The 20,744-nt window shown below is 38.4% G+C and overlaps 2 protein-coding genes across 14 annotated transcripts in view; one reads left to right on the top strand and one right to left on the bottom strand.

Moving 5' to 3' along the window:
• Positions 1-13,292, bottom strand: part of Cep126 (centrosomal protein 126) — a 48,332-nt gene extending 35,040 nt beyond the window's left edge. For all 4 annotated transcript variants that reach the window (XR_013107772.1, XM_076926097.1, XM_076926096.1 and 1 more), the window contains exons 1-3: positions 13,024-13,292; positions 9,240-9,359; positions 1,137-1,282 (exon numbers count right to left, since the gene is read on the bottom strand). Coding sequence is in view for 3 of the 4 variants with exons in the window: in XM_076926097.1 (XP_076782212.1) it covers positions 1,137-1,282; positions 9,240-9,359; positions 13,024-13,136 (379 nt within the window). In the remaining variant the exon portion in view is untranslated. The remainder of the gene's footprint in view (positions 1-1,136; positions 1,283-9,239; positions 9,360-13,023) is intronic.
• Positions 12,141-20,744, top strand: part of Angptl5 (angiopoietin like 5) — a 33,384-nt gene continuing 24,780 nt past the window's right edge. For 2 of the 10 annotated variants that reach the window (XM_076926110.1, XM_076926102.1), the window contains exon 1: positions 13,417-13,640. Coding sequence is in view for 2 of the 10 variants with exons in the window: in XM_076926109.1 (XP_076782224.1) it covers positions 12,353-12,402 (50 nt within the window). In the remaining 8 variants the exon portion in view is untranslated. The other 8 variants (XM_076926103.1, XM_076926104.1, XM_076926109.1 and 5 more) reach the window with 8 other exon arrangements.

Raw genomic sequence — 20,744 nt, 5'->3', positions numbered from 1 at the left:
ATTCTGCTATTGTACCAATGATACTGTTTAAATTCTTATCCAATATAGGCCGTAGGTTTTAGTATTAAGAGGACAATTTCATAGTTCTGTAGTTCAGTATACTGGAGACAGAGTGTAACACAGTGCAGCATATGATAGCTGGGTACACAATGGTACTGTCAGCTCTTTCTTTAGTGACTTTTGACATATTGTAATTTCTGCCTTGCTATTTAAGGTCTAAAAATGTGGATGTGATATGAAAGCATCAACCATTTTCACACTTAAAATTCTTTTTAAATATATAAAAAATAATTATTTAAATGAACAAAATTTACTATCAACAAATTTAACATATTAAATTTAATATGCATGTGTGTATGCCTGCTCAAGTACGTGAGTGCGGGTGTGTGCATGTGCTGAAGTCTGTGGGTGTGAGTGGAGGTTGGAGGTTGATGGTGGGTGTCTGCTTCAATCTCTCTCCACTTGGTTTACTCAGACAGGGTCTCTCAATTGAACCCAGAGCTCACCAAGACTAGCTAGCAGCTCGCTCTAGGGATCCCCTGCCTATGCTTCCTAAGTGCTGTGCGTACAGGCTGCTGGCACGGCTGCCTGACTTTTACGTGGTTGGTTCTAGGTATGTGGACTCTAGCCTCATGCCTCACAAAAGCTTTCTTTATCCATGCAGCCATCCTCTTGTTCCAATTATATTTAAATTCTAAATTGGTTGAGAATCTTTGGATTGTATTACTTTGTAGACTTTTTGTTTGCCAATTTCTCAAATAAAAATTTGAAGCAAACCAGGAGTAAAATGCCAGAAGGACTGTGCCACTAATTTCCTGAACCCAACTGCTAAATTTTCTGTTAAGTTACTTACAAAATCGATTTTAAAAAGACAAAACATTGTGAGCTAGCATGAAGTTGAAAGAAACTTGTGAGTGAATAGAGAATTTATCAATGGAGTCAACACAATATTCTCCAAATTCAATATAAATCAAAATTCCTGTTTTTCATTTGGATAAAGTGCTTGCTACTCACACAGCACACCAGGCTGTTTCTACTTTTTTTTTTTTAAATGTATAATTTCACTGCTTACTTGACTTAAAATTGATTACAACTCCCATTTTTTGTTCTTAGAATTGTTCCAGAAATGAAGATACCTGCTCTCCTTCTCTGAGAAACAGGAACATGGGCACGCTGAAATTTTTCAGTAACTTCTTCAAACTTTTGTTTCCTCTGCCGCAGGATCCGTTCTCTAATTTGATATTCTTTTTCCTCTTGTTTTTGGCGTTTTTCTTCGAAAGCTCTAGATTTAACATATAAAGGACACAGGAGCGAAAGACAAGCAGCTGAATAAAGCAGACCAGATGGTCTGAAAACACTACCACTAATGAAATAACAGCACTTTCATTTGACTCAGACACAGCAAATTTCAGATTTTTTTTTTTAAACAGTTTTCATGTACTTATAAAATGGAGTTTCAGATCATCATTCAGATCTTTTGTAACTAAGAGAAGGCCCTACAGGGGGGTCTTTTCTGACTTTTGTCAGGACAGCCAATGTCCCCCACCTGCTGTTTCTAGTATTCACTAGTGAGAGAAGCAGCTTTGCAAATTATGGGAAAGGCAAGGAAATGACTTCTTCCCACTTTACATCAAAAGTTTAAAATTGGCTGGCATATAAGTCTTACTTGCACTAAAAATACAATTGTTATTAAAAAGTTGGTTTTCAGATGACAAAGTTACAAATATCTGCCTCATAATTTCCAGTTTTAAAAAGTATTATTAGTGTGTGTGTGTGTGTGTGTGTAGGGGTGCATGTGCTACAGCTATTTGTGGAAGTCAGAGGCTAACTTTGTGGCCCTGGGCTTTTTCCGTCCACCCGTATGGAGTGCTAGGAGGTCAAACTCAGGCTTTAGGCTTGTGAGACAAGCATCTTTACCTACTAAGCTAGCTTGTCTGCCTCATGTCCCCACTGTTCTTAACTTTCCCCTTTATTTATAATTGCTTCTAGGCACTTTATTTTCTCTGTTTTAGTTTTACTACTTTAAACAGTTAAATTTTGTTCTTACAAAGTGTGTTTGCATTATTCAAGAAGTGTTTGATAAGAAGCAGGACTGCAATGGCAGCCTGACACAGATAGGAAAGTGTTCTTTGTGTAGGAACTTGGGGGACAGCTGGTTGAACTTTTTAAAGGTTCTTCCTGCTCCAGGTTACCACAGGCCACTGTTAAAGGCCTGCCTTGTCTATGTAACTGGTCATCTAGAGAGATACAGTACTGGAGGACAGAGCTTTACATTTTCAAGGGATAGCTTACGACCATCTATAATGGGGTCTGATGCCCTCTTCTGTCATGTAAGCATGCAAATAAACCACTCATATACATAAATAAATAAATCTTAAAAAGACATAGCCATCTTTAAAAAACACATTTCTATGCATATCATTATATAATGAACAACCAAAAAAAATGTTAAGAAAGCCTTTCCATACACACACACACACACACACACACACACACACACACACACACACACACACACATACATTTTAGGGATAAACTCAACCAAAGAGGCAAAAATTACTTATATATCAAGAACTATAAAATACAGATGAAAGAATTCCACAGGAAGGCTATCTACCTTCATGGACTGGAAGCCCACATACTATTGAGATGTCAGCACTGCTATTTACAGATTCTAGCCATTCTCTACTGTGATTATGTAGCTCCTCTTTAATGATTCTGGTCCTGTCGCTCTTATAAACTGATGGACTTCTATGACAGTGATGCTGTGTGACTTCTCAGGCTACATTTGACGTTTTATAGCATTTAACCTATTCCTTGAGAACACCGGTATTCTAGGAAATGCCAGGATGCAAACATTATTTTCCATGATCTTAAGATCACCATGTTGAGATGCAGCCCAGCTAGCTAAAGAGAGAAAGAGCTAAAGGCAGAGAACTGCCTGAGTAGCTTCCAGCAATACTGGCTAATCAAGCCCTAGCACAAAGCATGTGTCTGAAGAAGCATGATGAATTTTAAATTCAACAGAACTTTTAGATCACTGCAGACAAACTTCAGAACCACAGATGAAATCTGAGTGCAACAGCATTCTCGCAGGGAGAATCAACAGCTACACAGTCAACACAGAGCACGAGGATACACTGTTTATGTTAGCAAGTTTTAGGGGCGTTATACAGCAGCAAATGAGTCATGGAGGAAGTCCAAGCTGATCGTCTTGAAACCACTTAGCTGTTATTTATTTGATCTGGGGATAAAGATTTAATACAAATTATTTACTACTTTTGTTTCATTTGTTTTTGCTTTTGGAGAGGAGTTCTCACTATGTACCCTGGCTGGCCTGGTACTTGCTATGTGACATGTCTGGCTTATAACTCAGTGATCTACTCAGCACACCTGGTCCTATTTACTTCTTTGTACATTTAAAAATGAAAACTCACACTCATTAGTTCTATGTGACATTCTGATTAAAACAAACAACACTAATTAGAAAGTCGTATTACATTTCTCCCTGGAGACCTGACATTTAAGCTAGACAGGGGCTAGTCATGAAAATTATGGAGAAAGAAAGCGCTCTAGCATAAGTAACAGCAAACAGATGCTCAGATCAGACAGACTAGCTGCATGAGTAAGCTGAGAAAACACAGCCAACTTAGTAACGAGGAATGGTAGATTCTGAAGGCAAGAGGTGGTATGCTCCTTGCTGTAATATAAAGTTATTCTAATAGCAAAAATACCATCTCTACTACTTTATATTGTTCCATAGTGGTCCTGTTCTCTGTATTAAAATGTGCCCAGAAAAGAATTTCACATCCAAGACTATACAATATATAGTCTGAACTAAATGTGTCAAATTAAAGCACTGACAGAATACGTATGACCAGCAAGCCAATGCTTTTGCTCTTGAGCTCTGTGATAGGCCTGATGATAAAGTTTTAGTAATTAAGTATAGCAATGTTTACACTACAGTTCTCTCCTTACTCCATCAAGAGTTGCAGTTTCTTTCATCTGGTGATGTGTCAGGAACTCAGATAAATGCAGTGGGAATGAAGAAACAGGTGGTGAAAGCAAGAAAGAAGGTTCTATAGAATTTAGATTCAGAAGGTGTGTTGTCATTATCCACTGCCTCTGGGCTGAGCAGTTTTCAGAAGACACAGTCTGCCTTGGTGACTTTTGTACGGTCCACTCAACGTGTGCAGCTTTGTCTCATGAAATGTGTACAGCATCTCAGCTCAAAGTGAGCGACCTCATTAAGTATAACCACATGCCAAGCTGTTTGTTTTGCTTTCCCAGGAGTATACCACTGTGCAGTATCATTTACTCCTGATGGAAGTATTCCTAGGAACAAATAACATGCCATGGTGACAGTCTTCTGTAGCAACATAATAAGCAGTAGCAGTAAGAGTACCTGAGGCCCCAAGAGATAGCATGTGGAACTGAAGAGGTTGCCTTGCAATACCTTTCTTTTTCCTGGACAAAACCCTATTCAGATGTGGATAGTTACACCTTTCAAATATGATAATTTAAAACTCAACCATATTTTGAAGTGTTAGAAATGAAAACCTAGGGATGAAAATGAAATTGGAAAAGATACTTTTCAAGGATAAAATATATCAAATGATGGTATTAACTTGCGAGGAAGTCAAGAAGCTATCTTGAGTTTTCTACATGTGAAGAAGCACATGTTTCATATTACTAATCCTGTTCTTGTTAAGATAGAAAATTATTTGAAATCCCCAAATCTATACTGAAATTCCTATCTTTTCAATGGGTTTTTCTTCACTTGGCTGGAAAACTATTTTAACTGATAGTGTAACTATCAGTTAACTAAAGTTCATAGCTTTTAATCCTAAAATTTCTTAATCCTAAGATTCCTTAAGTCCTAGTTACTTTTATTCTTAGGCTCAATTCTAGCAAAAATCTCCTATAATGTATTAAAAAAGGGCAATGGCACTTCCATAGGAGGCATACTAACACCGGAGAGATGCTACTCTGGGCACATAAGGCTTAGTTAAGTACTGATATTCATATAGCAGTGAAATCACCCAATGAAACACTTCTGAGAACATGCTCCCACTGTTGAGTGGTGCTTGCTCTATCTATCTATCTATCTATCTATCTATCTATCTATCTATCTATCTATCTATCTATCATCCATCTATGTATTTATCTTACAGGAAGAGTCTGAGAGATAAAGAAGAAGTTGATTGGCTAGGACTTTGAGACCTAAGAACAACATGGTGATATGTTCTAGAATGTATAAAGAACTTAAAAACTTATGAAAGCCCAAGTAATTCAGTAAACAACTTTAGAAAATGATCTGACTATACACCTCACAAAATGTGGAGTACAAATATCCAATAAATACATGAGAAAATACTCAATATTATTAGCCATCAGGGGAATAGAGGTCAAAGCTACAATGAAATGCCATCTTGCTCTAGTAGAAGAATAAACTATAACAAGAACTGGTAATGATACCAGGGCCTGGGATGTGAGTGAGGGAGATAGAGGTGTGATTGGTGGTAGAAGATGAAGTAGGGGGATGAACACGACCAACCATTGCAAGCTGCAGGTATGTGTGAAGAAACGGAACCCAATGTGACTAAATCAATGTGAAAACAGTTAACAGTTAAAAGAATTAGAGAAAAAACATGAAAAGGACAGACACATGGCAAACAAGTATATTTGTTTGCCAAGTATATTCCCAAAGAATATTCTACACAACTAGCCACTAGGTAGCTGCAAACTGAAAACACAGTAAGATCTTCCTAAACGCCATACAGAATGGCTAACATAGAAACACTGAGAGCAGCAAACAAGGAGCTACATAGAAACTCTGGATGCACACTGCTGTGGGTGCAGTGAGCCACTCTGGAGGAAGGCTGTAAGTATGTAGAGGCCGTACATTCGAGTCAGTGATGTACTCCTTGCCATATATTCCAGAGAAATAAAAGCTTATGTTTACATGAAAACTATATATGAATTTACAGTTTCTATCTACACCACCCCCAACCAGAAATGACTCAGATGTCTATCAATATGGAAACAGTTTAAAAACTTTTAGTTGTAGGGCTGGGGATGTGGCTCAGGGGAAGACTCAGTGGTAGAAGTGCTGCAATAAACAAACAAAACTACAACCACAAAAACTCAACCAACCATCATCACTACCACCAGCAGCAGCAATAACAACCTCTTAACAACTTGAACCCAACACGTTCCTGGTACATGTGTACTGTGGAATACTACCCAGCAATAACAGTGAATACCACAGAACTGTTCTGAGAGGGAAAAACATAACTCCCCATTAAAATTTTATTGTATATTACAATTTTATTTGTTAATAGTGCAAAAAATGAACAAAACAAAACCAGAAATGAGGACCAATAGATCAGGAGTAGGAAGGGTTGTAGCTATGAAAGTGATACAAGAGTGACCTTTGTGAATTGGCCAGGTGAATGTCACTATTCTGTTTTTGATATTCTATAGTTATGTAAAATGCTGTCATTGGAGGAAACTGGGTTAAAGACATATGGAAAACTCACAATTGCTAATAAATTTGCGATTGCTTCATAAGAAAGTGTTGAGTGCATCTTTAAGTATCTTACACCAATGTTATGGACGAAGACAAGTTGTATTTGATATTCTTATTTTCCATTTCAGCATTTTACATTCCTGAAGTTAAAACTGTATTACTAGGCTGGAGAGATGGCTCAGTGGTTAAGAGCACTGACTATTCTTCCACAGGTCTTGAATTCAATTTCCAGCAACCACATGGTGGCTCACAACCATTTGTAATGGGAGCTGATGCCCTCTTCTGGTGTGTCTGAAGACAGCTATAATTGTACTCATATACATAAATAAATCAATCTTTTGAATTTCTAAAAAGTTATTGTAGTGAACAGTGGAGAAGTTTAGAAAATCTTCAACAGAAGAATTCACCAATTTACCTATCAGATGCCACTTACTGTACACTGAATGTGTTAATGAGAAAAAAAACCCAAGGAATAAATCAATGTGGAAACAGTTGACAATTAAAAGAGGACAGTAAAACAGAATACCACAAGTACAATCAATACAGTAATATAGCAGTATAGGAGATTTCAAACTATACCAGTGAGTTTAAGGTAGAAGATAAAACTCCCTTTATTGATGTGTACAATGCATATAAAAGCTTAAAATGTTATTCCAGAAAGATTTACATAAAATATTAGAGTTTCCCTAATCTGTAAGAATTCTGACAACTGTCTTTGTAAGTGAGCCTGACTTCTACTCAGCTCCAAGCCCTAATCCATGCTCACTCACTTACCTAGAGAGTCTAATAGTTTTCTACCTTTTTGTCTGTGTTGTTTTCATCTGCTGCTTCTTTGGTATAATGAGCCAAGATATACATTTGATCACTGAACATCTCTAATTTTGTTCCTCCATTACAACCTAAAGATAATGCCTTTATAATCTAGCATGGGAAAAGTCTCTAGACTTTCTTTAGATTGGTATACATATTTCATAAACTAACTCCTGTCATCTGATACTCACCCAGATTTTCCCATATAACACCCACATACATTTTCTGTCATATTTTATAATACTAGACTTTTCTTCTATTCTGCTTACATAAAGCACGATTCCTTTCATGTTCCTTGGCTAACATGTGTCTAACTGTTCTTCCAAGAACCCTTTCTTGTACTACAGTCCATGAGATGTGCTTCTGTCCTACTTCATAGGAGATTCAGCCATAGTATTCACTGTTATTTTTCATTATTACATTATTAATGATTTGAGAGTAAGAATGTCTTTTCTTTTTCTTTCTTCCTTTTTTTTTTTTTTTACTATTTTATTTATTTACATTTCAAATGGTGTCCCCCTTCCCAGTGTCCCCTCTGCAAACTCCCCAATCCCATCCCCTCCCCTTGCCTCTAAGTGTGCTCTCCCACCTACTCCCACACCACTTCTCTAGCACCCCCTACATTTTTTTAAATTTTTAACCTTCTAGAATATGAATTTCTAGAGATTTCCTACTCTGTGATATGTTAAACTGTTAAAGATAACTTACTAAGATAACTGAAAAAACAAACAAACAAACAAAAAATGGGTGGGTACTTTTCCTTGTCTGAAGGGAAAAATGTTAAATACTAAAAAAACCTACAATCCTCTGACTTCACCTTGAGTAGACAGCATAACTACATAAAATCTCTAATTATCTTTACTAATTCTTGTCATGTGCCTTATAATGTCTTCAGGAGTCAGAAAGTAACAGAAAAGCAGAAGCATATGAACAAAACCAAAATAAACTTCATTAAATAATTTAAACATTGTTAGAGAAAGAAAGGATTAAGCTCAAGGATTAAGCTGTCAGAAAAAAAAATTACAGGTAAATAATTTTGTATTCCCCAAATGGGATTTGCAGCATATGCCCAATGATGGAGTTAATGAGCCCCAGGGATCTTTTACTACCACAGATTACAAGAATATGGACAGGCTATAAGCAAACATTTTAAATAATGAATGGGTAACAACTCAGCCTAAAAAAGTTGAATAAAAAAACTTCATCAGTTGCTAGAGATAGCACAGTGATCAAGAACACTTGCTGAGGACTGGAGACGGGGTGGCTCACAACCATCTGTAACTTCAGTTTCGGGGACTCCGGCAGCTCCCTCAGGTCTTTGTGAGTGCCAGGTATGCATGTAGTGTTCCTACATACATCCAGGCAAACACTTACACACACTAAATACAAAACAACAACAAAACCACTATCTTTAAAAATTTAATAACTAAAATCCTAAAAATGATTAAGAAGTGGTTGGATACTTTTAATTTTACTTCACTTTATGTTTTCTAGTTTCCACAGACAGCTTTTTTGGTAATGATTTATAAAATTTGATTTATATCAGTATTCATCTCCCCCCTCTTTTATAATCGAATGGAGGAGGGTAGCAGATAAAAATTATATACGTTGAATAGTAAATTAAAGTCAAATCATAGTCTATTTGTAATTAAATTTCTTGTTGTGTATCAAAAAAACTGACGGTCACAATCTATAAACTAGAATATAGACTTGGTTCTATATTGTAGTTTAGAAAAATAAAATTTACAAAATTATGAGGCTACTATGTTCTATATGTTATGTTCTATAAACAAACCATGGTCATGACTCAAGTCTATGAAGTACCTTAAAGTAGAGCAACTGTTAGCTTCGAATGACTTTGCAGTTCTATACTTCTGAACAAAATACAATTACTTACTTTCTTCTTCGGTTTGACTCCATGAAATATTTGCGTGCTCGATTCCGACATAGTTTTTGTTGCTGTAGTAGTATCTGGCGTTCTTCTTCTAAATTTTTCTCGAGATGGATTTTCATATCTCTAGTGATGCCATTTAGTTAAGAACAACAGTTTACATATTTAGTGCATGTCAAGGCTGTCTGATGGTAATAACATCATAAGGCTCTTGTGGGACACATACACGATCTGTGTACACATTAGTGTTAGTATATGTCCAGCAAATGTGAGGTTAATCTCTCCAAGCACACACACATACACGTTTAGACTTGGTATATGGATTTAAGGTATCTTTCACTTTCCATGAGGGGAAAATAAATTACTTTTAGAAATCACAAACTTGGGCCGGGCAGTGGTGGCGCACACCTTTAATCCCAGCACTTGGGAGGCAGAGGCAGGTGGATTTCTGAGTTTGAGGCCAGCCTGGTCTACGGAGTAAGTTCCAGGACAGCCAAGGCTATACAGAGAAACCCTGTCTCGAAAACCAAAAACCAAAAAGAAACAAAACAAAAAGAAACAAAACAAAACAAAACAAAATCACAAACTTAAGATACTGAAAATACATATTTTTGTTCATTATACAGATATTTGGATAGTTACTAGGTTTATACATAAGAAAATGAAAGATTTTAGTAACACAGGTAGATGAATCAAATGCTTCAATGGACCCTTTAGTCTACAGAATAAAATTTATATTCAAATATAAACAATAAATTATAATGTTTATGAATATAGTCTTTCTCTCCAAAGATCCCTGTTGATGGCTTATGAAAAGACATAAGGACAGCTATATGTCATTATGCGATAATAAAAATTTTCTGAAGGAAATTGGGTATTTTGGTGACCCTAATAATTTGAAGTTTACATATAACTAGCCATTGCTTAACCAGCACTGACAAGATTAATTGGTTTTTCCAATTTATTTGTGTTTTGACTGTTATCAAATTTATCACAATATTTTTATATTTTTCATGACTTTGAAATTTAATAAATGATCAGTTAATTACTACTTAACTCAGTGGTTCTTAACCTTCATAATGTTGCAATTTTTAAATATAATTCCTTATGTTGTGGTGATCCCAATGATAAAATTATTTTTGTTATACTTCATAATTAAATTTTTTTTAGTGTTATGAATTGTAATGTAAATATCTGATATGCAGGATATCTGATTTGCAACCTCTGTGAGGGTCATTTGACCCCCAAAGGAAGCACGACCCACAAGCTGAGAACCACTGACTTAACTGTCTAGCACCCCACATGAGACCTAGAAATGAGTGAAATTACATCAAAGTTACAGATTGTAGAGTGTGAATACTTCTCTATTTTTTGGGGGGAAAAGCTAAGGGCCAAAGTTGGTTTGCATAATATAGACTTACAACAAATACATGCAATAATGTTAGGGTATATATGATTTGTTAATTTTAAGGTCTTATAATCTTTTGCATCAATATTATAAAGAAACTCTATTATATATTTCAGAATAATCAAATGTATATAAACTCTTGTCTGAGCTTTACCAAGGGAGTTTGTTTGTAACAGTTTTGTCATTTAAAAACTTTCTTCCTTCACAGGCTAGAGTTCATTTTGCCTTCATTTCAACTAAAATCCAGTACCACATCAATACAAACTCAAAGGCATATATGTAATATTTTTAAAGGTGTCTTCTGAAGGATTTGTAAACATAGTATAAAAGGGGAGGAAGTATGGTTTTAACAGTGTAAAAACAAGTCTAGCTATTTTGAGACAGGGTTTCTCTATGTAGCCCTGGCTGTCCTGGACCTCACTCTGTAGACCAGGCTGGCCTCGAACTCAGAAATCCACCTGCCTCTGCCTCCCAAGTGCTGGGATTAAAGGCGTGCGCCACCACCACCCGCCTACAAGTCTAGCTATCTATATCTTTTTCTTCTCTAGTTGAATACTTTATTAGGATCAGACTTCAAGAAGATGATTAGCTTTTAAAAGTCAAAAGTCATCAGTAGAGGAAAATACAACATTTTCCGTTCAAGAGAACACTGTAGGAAGGACAAGCTTAAGTTACTGTGGGTCAGCTGACAAGGACAGGGGAGAATGCATCAGATGGGAATTATTTTCTTCAGTATGTTTAACAAGAACATACAGGAAGATTACAAGTGTAATGTCCTGACACCTATAGATTCCTAAATTTATCCAGGTAATCCTACTACTCATGAAATCTAGTTCCTACATTAGGATATATACTATATGGCATATATAATAGTACAATGTGATCTTGCTTACTACACTAAATGTTTCTTTCTATCATCTAAAAAATGGTAAAGAAGTTTTTAGATAGACGCTTAATATTTTTTGTATGCATTATCAAAACAATTCACCCTAACATCTATTCCAAAGAATATAATTTTTATAAAGTTAACATTACAAAGTGAAGAATACTATGGGCATTCACTTCCTTGTTTAGTCTTTCTCCAATTAGGTTATCAACACAAATAACTATCGTACAATTCATTTTCCTTGCCAGATCTAGTCAAGCCTCTTCCTACTGCCTCCACTTAAAACTCTTTCAGTCTCTTAGAACTTCGACTACAGCCGTATTTCTAAATTTTGTCTCCTTACTCCTACTTGCTGGGTTCAATGTTCTTATCACATAAATTAAAAAATGATATGTCATTAATGAAAATAACTGGAGAGATGGATGCTTTGTCAACAAGCCATTTCCTTGTACCCCGATTTAGAAACAAATTAGGATAACGTAGTAAGAGTTCAATGTATAAGAAGACTCAGTGTCAGATAAGCTAGCAGCTGCTACTGTAGGCTATTATCCAGAACTCAGAAAGACCCAGGGATGGAAGCTTGGAGACGCATCCCTGGGGAGAGAGTGTTTTGGGCATTAATGTAGCCCGAACATATCTGCATACTTAGAACCCAGAGCACGATCAGCAGAAGAGGAGAAAACTGACGATTTGCTGTTAAAACTGTAAGAGCATATTCCAGCAGAAGGTGGGACCTACGGCTAAGGAACTGGAGGGAGGGTGGGAGTGGTGGAAGGGACCCTCGTTTGAGGAAAGAGAAGGGACTCCATTTTCTGAGAAAAACAGATGCCCAAACGTCATCATCACTACCAGCCAGTCTTCGGAGAACACAAAGGGTAAATTCTAATTATCATAATGTTCTCTGGAAGAATAAAACTGCTTTAGGTACTTAAAAAACACAGCTTATCGACATTTCCACAGTATTACCAACAGTAACATCAAATGGGAGGGAGTTCAACGATTTCTTAGGGAAAAAATCAGAAATAATCCAAATTGTCAAGGTTCGGGTTCCCTGCTTTTCCTTTCGTCTGTTTGACAACAGTGGGCGGAGATGGGAGACAAAATGATCAGAACGTGCTAGGGTTCTGCAGCCCTGGAAAGGGTGTGCGGCTAACAACTAAAACGGAACAGCCCAAGATTTAAGACTCTGGGCAATTTCTGTTTTCTAAGGAGCCCGACTAACACTTACATTTCTGTAAGTAAAGGGTATAACGCTGTAATTCCAATACAGGACCGGTGCATTTAAAAATCTACAAAAATCTGCCGGACAAGTCGAAGTACGGGCGTGGGAAGGCAGGGAGGCGGGGGAAGAGGTCACAAAGTAAGGAGACCAAAGTGTATCGGGGTGGGATGGGGTAGGGTGGCGGATGCTAAAGCAAATATCCGCACTGGAAATGACTTGCCAGTTTCCATGCCCCTGCGTGCGTGCTCCGGGGGGGAGGGCGTGGAAAGGATACAAGTAAGCGCCGGGTCGCGGACGCCCGCCGCCGTCCCGGGCGCCCAGCGCGGCCGGGGGTCCTGCGTCCACGCCCGCGCCTGCGCTCTGGGCTCCGGGCCTGCCCGCCAGCATCCTTCACCGCATCGCCGCCCGCATGGCCGCTCGGCCTCCCTCGTCCTCTCCTCGGCGCTCCGGGCCCCGCGTCTCCCAGGCCCCGCGTCACGGGCGTCGCAGGCTCGGCTGCGGCAGTCCTGGCTTCGCAGCGGCCCCGGCGACTGTGGCGACGGCAGCGGCGAGGGCGGCGACCTCGCGGGGCGTCGACGGAGGTGGCGGCCGCGACCCCGCCGCAGCCATCTTGGCAACCAACCGACGCCGCGTCCTTCGCGACGGAAACCAGGCGGAACGCGGGGCGGGGCTGCGGGGGGAAGCGGCCAATGAGAGGCCGGCTCGCTCAAAGGCCGCCGAGGCAAGTGGAGGGTAAACTGCAGCGAGCCGAGGTTAAACCGAGTTAGGTGGAGGCAAGCGAAGGTAAACCGGAGTACACTGAAGCACACGGAGGTGAGATAAAGTAAGCCGAGGGAGACTGCGGTAAACGGAAGAAAGTTGAAATAAACCGAGGCAAGCGGAATTAAACAGGTATACTGAGATGAGATGAGGTAAACTGAGGCAAGCTCCGATTAAACCTAATTAAGCGGAGGAAAGCGGAGGTAAACTGAGATACACCGAGGTGTGATGGGGTAAACTGAGATACACCGAGGTGTGATGGGGTAAACTGAGGCCATCTGAGGTTTAACTGAATTACAGTCAAGCTGAAGCAAACTGAGATTACACCTAATTGAGCAGAGACAAACTAACCCAAGCGGAGGTTAAAGCAAGTTACCATTTACCAAGGTCAAATGAGATACTAGCTGAGTTAAACTGGTTTGACTAAGGTAACCTGAGGTGGGTTGAGGTTAAACTGAGATGTACTGAAGCAAGCTGGGGTAGAACTGAAGTAAACTGAGGCAAGTTAAGGCAAGTTGAGTTGGGCAGATGACTCACAGCCGTGAGAGAGCACAGCTGAACTATACTTTAGCGCTTGATTCTGCTCTCCCCTTTTATGAGTGTTTTCTTGAGAGTATTAACAGATGAAAGACAGTGAGCGGAAAATTCCTAGATATGGGCAAATATTACAGACAGTCTGGAAATGATTATTCGGGGCATAATTTGTTAGGTATGGAATCCTGTGGTGAACTTTTAGAGGATGAGACCTTTCCCATTATCACTCTTTTCAAAATCACCTTCCCTTGAAGAGGAGGAGGAGGGGGGAGGAGGAGAGGGAGGAGGAAAAGAAAAAAAAAAAAGCTTTGCAAAGTGGAAAATTTCTTTCCTCCTTGCGCCCATCCATTCTTGATACTTGGGCCATTCTCTCTCTGCTGTCCTACTTCACTTCAAAAGATCCTTACGGTCCTTGCTTGGCTGCCAGAGTCAGCAAATGGACCATCACAGCAAAAGTGGCCTGAAAAGAAGTCCAGATTTAGCTTAATAATCTCCTGGGAAGATATGCCAAAAGAGATCCGTGTATTCTAATGGTTTCTGTATGGAAAATTAAACAGTTTTGAGCCACTAGGTTAATGGCTATATATAAATGAAAATCTGGAACAAAGCTGGGCCTTTTTGTTGGATCTCAGTGTAAAAACATAAAATTGGACTGGACCTTAGATTTACATTTTAATTATATTTTTGTGTATAAAAATTTACAAATTGCCAGCAGAATGTACAGACCAAAGAAAGATCACCCGTTCACCCTTCAACTTTGTGAACTTGTAGCAATTAAAATAATAAACTTTCCAATTGAAACTATTTAAAAGCAGCCATTTTAAAAATGGAGATATAGTGATTCAAATTGGAATGTGTTCAGGGGACTGAACTTTTTATTGTGCTACAAGTCCAGTTTTGATTTTAAATGTAAAGTGCTTGTCTTACTCAATATCATGGCACGAGGACAAAGCAAAACATAATCCTGATGAAGAAAGGACAATTACGTTTGGACAGCTAGCTGTCTTGGCACCTTTTCGAATGTCCTAGCCCTAAGCGTCGGCCTTGATTCTATTCCCAATGCTATCATTAGAACTCGGTCTCACCAGGACTAGCTTGAACCTGAGCAAAGTAGGGCAGGCACTGCAAAAGGCAAAGAAAACTGAGAAGTTTGTAGTTGTTATGTGCAATATGTGCATTTTAGCCTTCCTCAAAGTTCTGCTTAGACTGTATTATTTAGTAAATGGAAAACCCTAGCCATAGTACTGTATTTCTGCATGATATAGCAATTAATATTAAAAGCCATGGCTTCATATTAAAATGGTGTTATTCCTGTAATCCCAGCACTTGGGAGATGGGGCCAGGAGGATCAGTAATTTAAGATCATCTCCGGCTACATAGTAAAGTTGACACTGGCCTGTGCTACCCGAGAGCCTGTCTAAAAAACCCACAAAGAAAAAAGAGGCATGACTTGTTAATCATTTACAAATGCTTGCTTATGTAATTATTTTTCATTTAAATTTTGCTTTACAAAGCTAACCAAAAAGAAAAGAAAGATTTAAATTAAGGTTATTAATCTATTTTTAAAAATTACAGGTTTGTTGACTTCCAATTCTTTATTTTCAAAAAATTTTAAAAAAGATTTACTTATTTATTTTATGTATATGTAGTTGTCTTCAGACACACCAGAAGAGGGCATCAGATCCCATTACAGATGGTTGTGAGCCACCATGTGGTTGCTGGGAATTGAACTCAGGACCTCTGGAAGAGCAGTCAGTGCTCTTAACCGCTGAGCTGTCTCTCCAGCCCTATCTTAAAAATATTAAGCAAGTTTTCTACATCCTATTTAACAGATTTAATCCTAGATTCTAAAAACCATGGAGTTGGGAAGCAACTTAAAGTTGAAATATTTGGATAATTGATAATTTTAGGATTTTTATATTTTTATGTTTTTTTATATTATATTTAGGATGTTTATATTTTGCCAGGAAAGGTGATTATGATCACCCACAGAAAAAAGCCGGGTGTGATGTGCTATAGTCCTGGTACTGGGGAAGTGCTGGTGTTGAGAAAGTGGAGACAGGTAGGGTTTGCTCACCAGCCAATCTAGCTGAATTTGCAAACTCCAGGTTCAATTAGAAATGCTTGTTTCAAAAACTAAGGTTGCAAGTACTGGACCTGATATTAACCTCTGGCTACTGCAAACATTTCTGTGCACCTGCATTTGTGCATAAACAAACACACGCCAAACCCACACATAAAGAATAAAACTAAAACACCAGTATTTTGCCATAAAAGACATACATTAAATATAATATTTAATTCTTTTATATTTCCTAGCAATACAAGTCACTTATTAAGGTTCTGTGTGTTTGTATGTAACTGTGTCTATCTATGTATCTATCTCTCACATCTAATCTTCTATATGTCAAATACTTTATAGTTACTGGGGATTTAGCAGTGAATAAAACTTTAAAAAGGCCTTGAGAAATGCCTCAGTGGTGGAGACCACATACTGCTCTTGAAGAGAACCAGAATTTGATTCCCCGCATCCACTCCTGGTGGTTTATAGGCCCCTGTAACTCCAGTTCAAGGGAGGTCTTATTCTGTGCAGGCATCAGCACAGAATCCACAAAATTAAAAAAGTAAAAGAAAAAAAAAACCTTGAAAATGCTATGGGTCTGAAGATTTCATTGACTTTTCTTCCCCAGTAGAATATATTAGGTACCCAAAACTACTTTAGAAAAAAAAAGTAGTTGTGGAGAGAGATAGAGAGATAGAGATAGAGAGATAGAGAGATAGAGACAGAGATAGAGAGATAGATAGAGACAGAGACAGAGACAGAGATAGAGAGATGGGTATCTAAGTAAGGTAGGCTGCTCAAGAATGTTCTCTGAAAGATGGGAAATTAGGTTTGAATAAAGGAAGGAGATTGTGACTCAGATATCTTGATAATGAGCATAAAGAAAAACATAACTCAAATTTGGTGGGTCTTACAATGGCCTAAAGTAGAGCCAACTTTTATGGAGGGCAGGCCATTTGAGAGTTTTGAGTTAATATCAGCTACCTTTTTTAGAACGGATCCTCGTGGTTGCCATAGTTCAGAAGAAAACAAGCTAGAAACAAACAGGAATAGCCTGAACACAGGCTGTCTGGTGGACGTGGGTTAGGAATTATGATTGCAGTAGTAGAGAGATGACAAGAAGAGCTTGAAATCTTGAAGCTTTAGCCAATAAATTGTATTGATAGATGGTTGTAGGAAGTGTGAGAAAAAGTCACATATGACCTTCAGGGCATGAATGATGGCCTAGCAGGTAAAGTCATTTGCTGCCACTTCCCAGGACCTGAATGGAATCCACATGGTGGCAGCAGAGAACCAAGTCCTCAAAGTTGTCTTTTGGCCTCCTTAGGAATACAAGGGCATTGCATAGGTAGGTGTACACACACACACACACACACACACACACACACACACACACACAGAGGTAATAAAATTAAAATATGACCTTCAGATTTGGAATAATAAGCATTGTGACTTACTATAATGGGGAAGAACAGTAGGGGAAGGGTGGGGCCTTATCAGCCCCATCTATTCTGGAATGTTGAGCCGATCAGTCCTGTGTGAGCTGTCCAGCTGCTGCGAACGAAGGGAAACAAGGGTTAAAGAAAGTAATAAGAAGCTTCAACTTCATTAACACTACCTCATAACTGTTAATAATGTTCTACTTACAAAAGGTCCAAAAGCCATTTTATTGTTATAAAGCTATCTCAGTGGAATACTGTTCTAATTAATAGGAAAATTTTAGACAAATTAAATTTAGGGTTTATTGAGCAAAGAGTAATTTTTGAATCAGGCAGCCCTTAGAATCAGGAGCAGCTCAGAGAGCTTCAGGCAGCAATGTAGCCACAGGCTTTTATACACTCCACACAGAAACAAAATAGAGAAATCTGACTTGCACATCTAGGCATTTTAAAAACAAGTTAAAATGAAAGGTTTATTTTATGTGTTTAAGTGTTTTGCTTGCACATATGTGCACCATGTGTTTAGTAGTGTGTATGAAGGCCAGAAGAGGGCATTGGATCACAGTGTTATGGATGGTTACAAGCCAACACTTGGGTTCTGGGAACAAAACCTGGGCTCCCTATAAGAGCAACAAGTGTTTTTAACTGCTAAGCTATCTCTCCAGTACTAGCTAGACATTTGTTATATTGCTCATGGTTTGATCTGTTGGATATTTGCTATTGGCTGAAGCTGAGTTGAGCTCAAACTAACAGAGGGTAGATTATGGTATTGTAAACAGAGGAATTCTCAAAGTATGAGTCAGCCTTACCAGTGGCTCCTGCTTATTTAATCTACCAGCCGTTGCCAACTTTCAAGTCATGTGACAGCCTATGAAGGGCAAGGTTTTGTGCTTTCACTTTAATCTTGCCTGAAAATATTTTTCCCTTTTTTTCTGCAGAAGTATTTTCTTACACAAACGAGACTTTCCTGGATTTATCTCTGGGAAGGTTTGGAAAGAACAAAGTATTTAAGTTCTATCTGATTTAGAATACTAAAGATCATCTCTTCTTCATTTAATTTCATAGTAATTTAACTAGAGGCTTAAAACTAAAGGTGCATACTCATCTGCTAATGTTGAGTCTAGTCAGATTGTCAATAGTGTTGGAACTGTGTATAGAGAACATGAGAATAAAAAAGTGGCAGTGCCACATGTTTGATTGCTTGTTGCTTCTAGCATAGTGTGGTAAGTGCAGAGACATTATGTTCCTAACTTAATCCACATGATGACTCCAGTTTTACAAAAGACGTAACTGAGCTATTGCAATATTGGGGAAATTCCTAACGGCTCAAGAGTAAGGGAACGGTGAAGTCAAGATGTAAACCAGGTAGTCCACACTTCCAAATTCTCGTTGCTCTGGTAGGGAACCCCTGAGAAAGTAATTTCAGAAAACAATAGATAAGAGTGTTTAGGTTTACACAGTTGGTAGTGAGAAAATAAAGCCAGAAAAGAGGTCATTAGTTTAAGATACTTCTTTATTAAGTAAATATTTGGGCACCTACTGTACCACCACCATCAAAGGGAGCCACTTTGATTCCAAAAGGAGGTGGAGAAGCTAACATCTCAGATGAGAAGCCAAGGCCCAATGGAAATTTACTTTGCCTTGTATTTTGGAAACTAGTGAAGTTTTAAACATGTTTCCAGAATGAAAAGAAAAAGCCATTGTAAAGGAAAAAGTTAAGATTCAGACACGAGTCTTTCAGGAAATGATCTTTTTTTTTTTTATTTAAAATATTTAAGTTCATTTTTTCTTTTTTTTAAAAAGATTTATTTTTCTCATGAGTGCTTTGCCTTCACACATGTCTGTGTTCCACAGGCATGCCTGGTTCCTGAGGAAGTGGTAAGCCTATATGTGGGTGCTGGGAATTGAACCCAGGTCTGTCACAAAGTATAATTGCTCTTAGCCACTGAGCCAACTGTCCACACTCTCCTAAATCCATTCTCTGACAATTTCACATATGTATACAATGTATCTTGTATACAGATCAGCTCCTTCAGGGATCCCCCAATGTGTGGGAACCTTCACATCTGTTAAAAAATAACAGTTCAGTTCAGTTATTGCTATCTGCACGAACATGGATAAACTACCAGCAGCCAAATCTCTGAAGAAAAATTACTCCCGTTCTCCAGCAGTCATTAATAGCCAGAAGCTGACTCTTTAGCTACCGGTGGAGTCTAATTGGTTTGTCCCCTATCCCAGCTGGAATTTTGACTGGCTTGATCCTGCGTGTCTAACCACAGCTGCTGTGAATTCATGACGGTAAAGCCATGCTTTGTCCAGAAGACAAAATTTGACAGATTCTTCCCCATCCTCTGGCTCTTACCATACTTTCTGCTCCCTTTTCTGTGATGTTCTTTGAGTCTTGAGAGGATTGACATAGATGTACCATTTAGAGCTGAGCATGTAAGAGTCTCAGGACTTTGGCCAGTTATGAGCCTCTTTATTGACGGTTACTGCAAAAAGAAGCTTCTCTGACCAAAGTTGAGCTACAAGCACTGATCTATGGCTATATACGTAGATATTTTTGAAGGCAGTTTGGCATGTCCACGTAGTAAAAGAAAAGTAGGAGATCCCCTGCTTTAGAGACCCCTCCAGACACAGTGCTTTAACCAGGTTGTAGTAACAAGTATGAATTTTCTGTGGAGCTGGCCTCAAATCCAAAGCAGTTGTGTACCTCTGTAATGTCATGTCACTATTGTACCTGTGGATAAATCTTGTCTGGTAGGTCAAGGTTGTAGCATGCAGAGTACACACTGGGTAGGTCCACTGAGGACTTTTCTGCCTTAGTGGAGCACATTCTAGTTCTATGAAGTTTAGCCAGCAGGAGAGATGTTCCCAGGTCAGTTTCAACTTGATTTTTCTATGCCTTGTAACCAAATATTTTCAGCAATATAGTTTTATCATCTAGTTTTGGTAGGAAACTAAGAACAATAGCAATAACCTATGTTGTTTTGTTGGCTGGGGCTACCATGATCAATAACTCATAGGAAGTATCTCCCATGCCTGGCATTGAGATTTTCATTTAATAACCTATGTCTTCTGGGTGAAACCTTTATGCAACCAGTGATGATAGCTTTGTTCAAACTCCCATTTTAAATGTTTTTTCTTTTTAAATTGGCCTCCAAACTAGTGGGTTTCTAAAGACTGTTTTATATTTCCATA

The sequence above is a fragment of the Arvicanthis niloticus genome, chromosome 27 (genome assembly GCF_011762505.2).
Source record: "Arvicanthis niloticus isolate mArvNil1 chromosome 27, mArvNil1.pat.X, whole genome shotgun sequence".
NCBI lineage: Eukaryota > Metazoa > Chordata > Mammalia > Rodentia > Muridae > Arvicanthis > Arvicanthis niloticus.
This window is presented reverse-complemented; position numbering and strand designations above follow the sequence as displayed.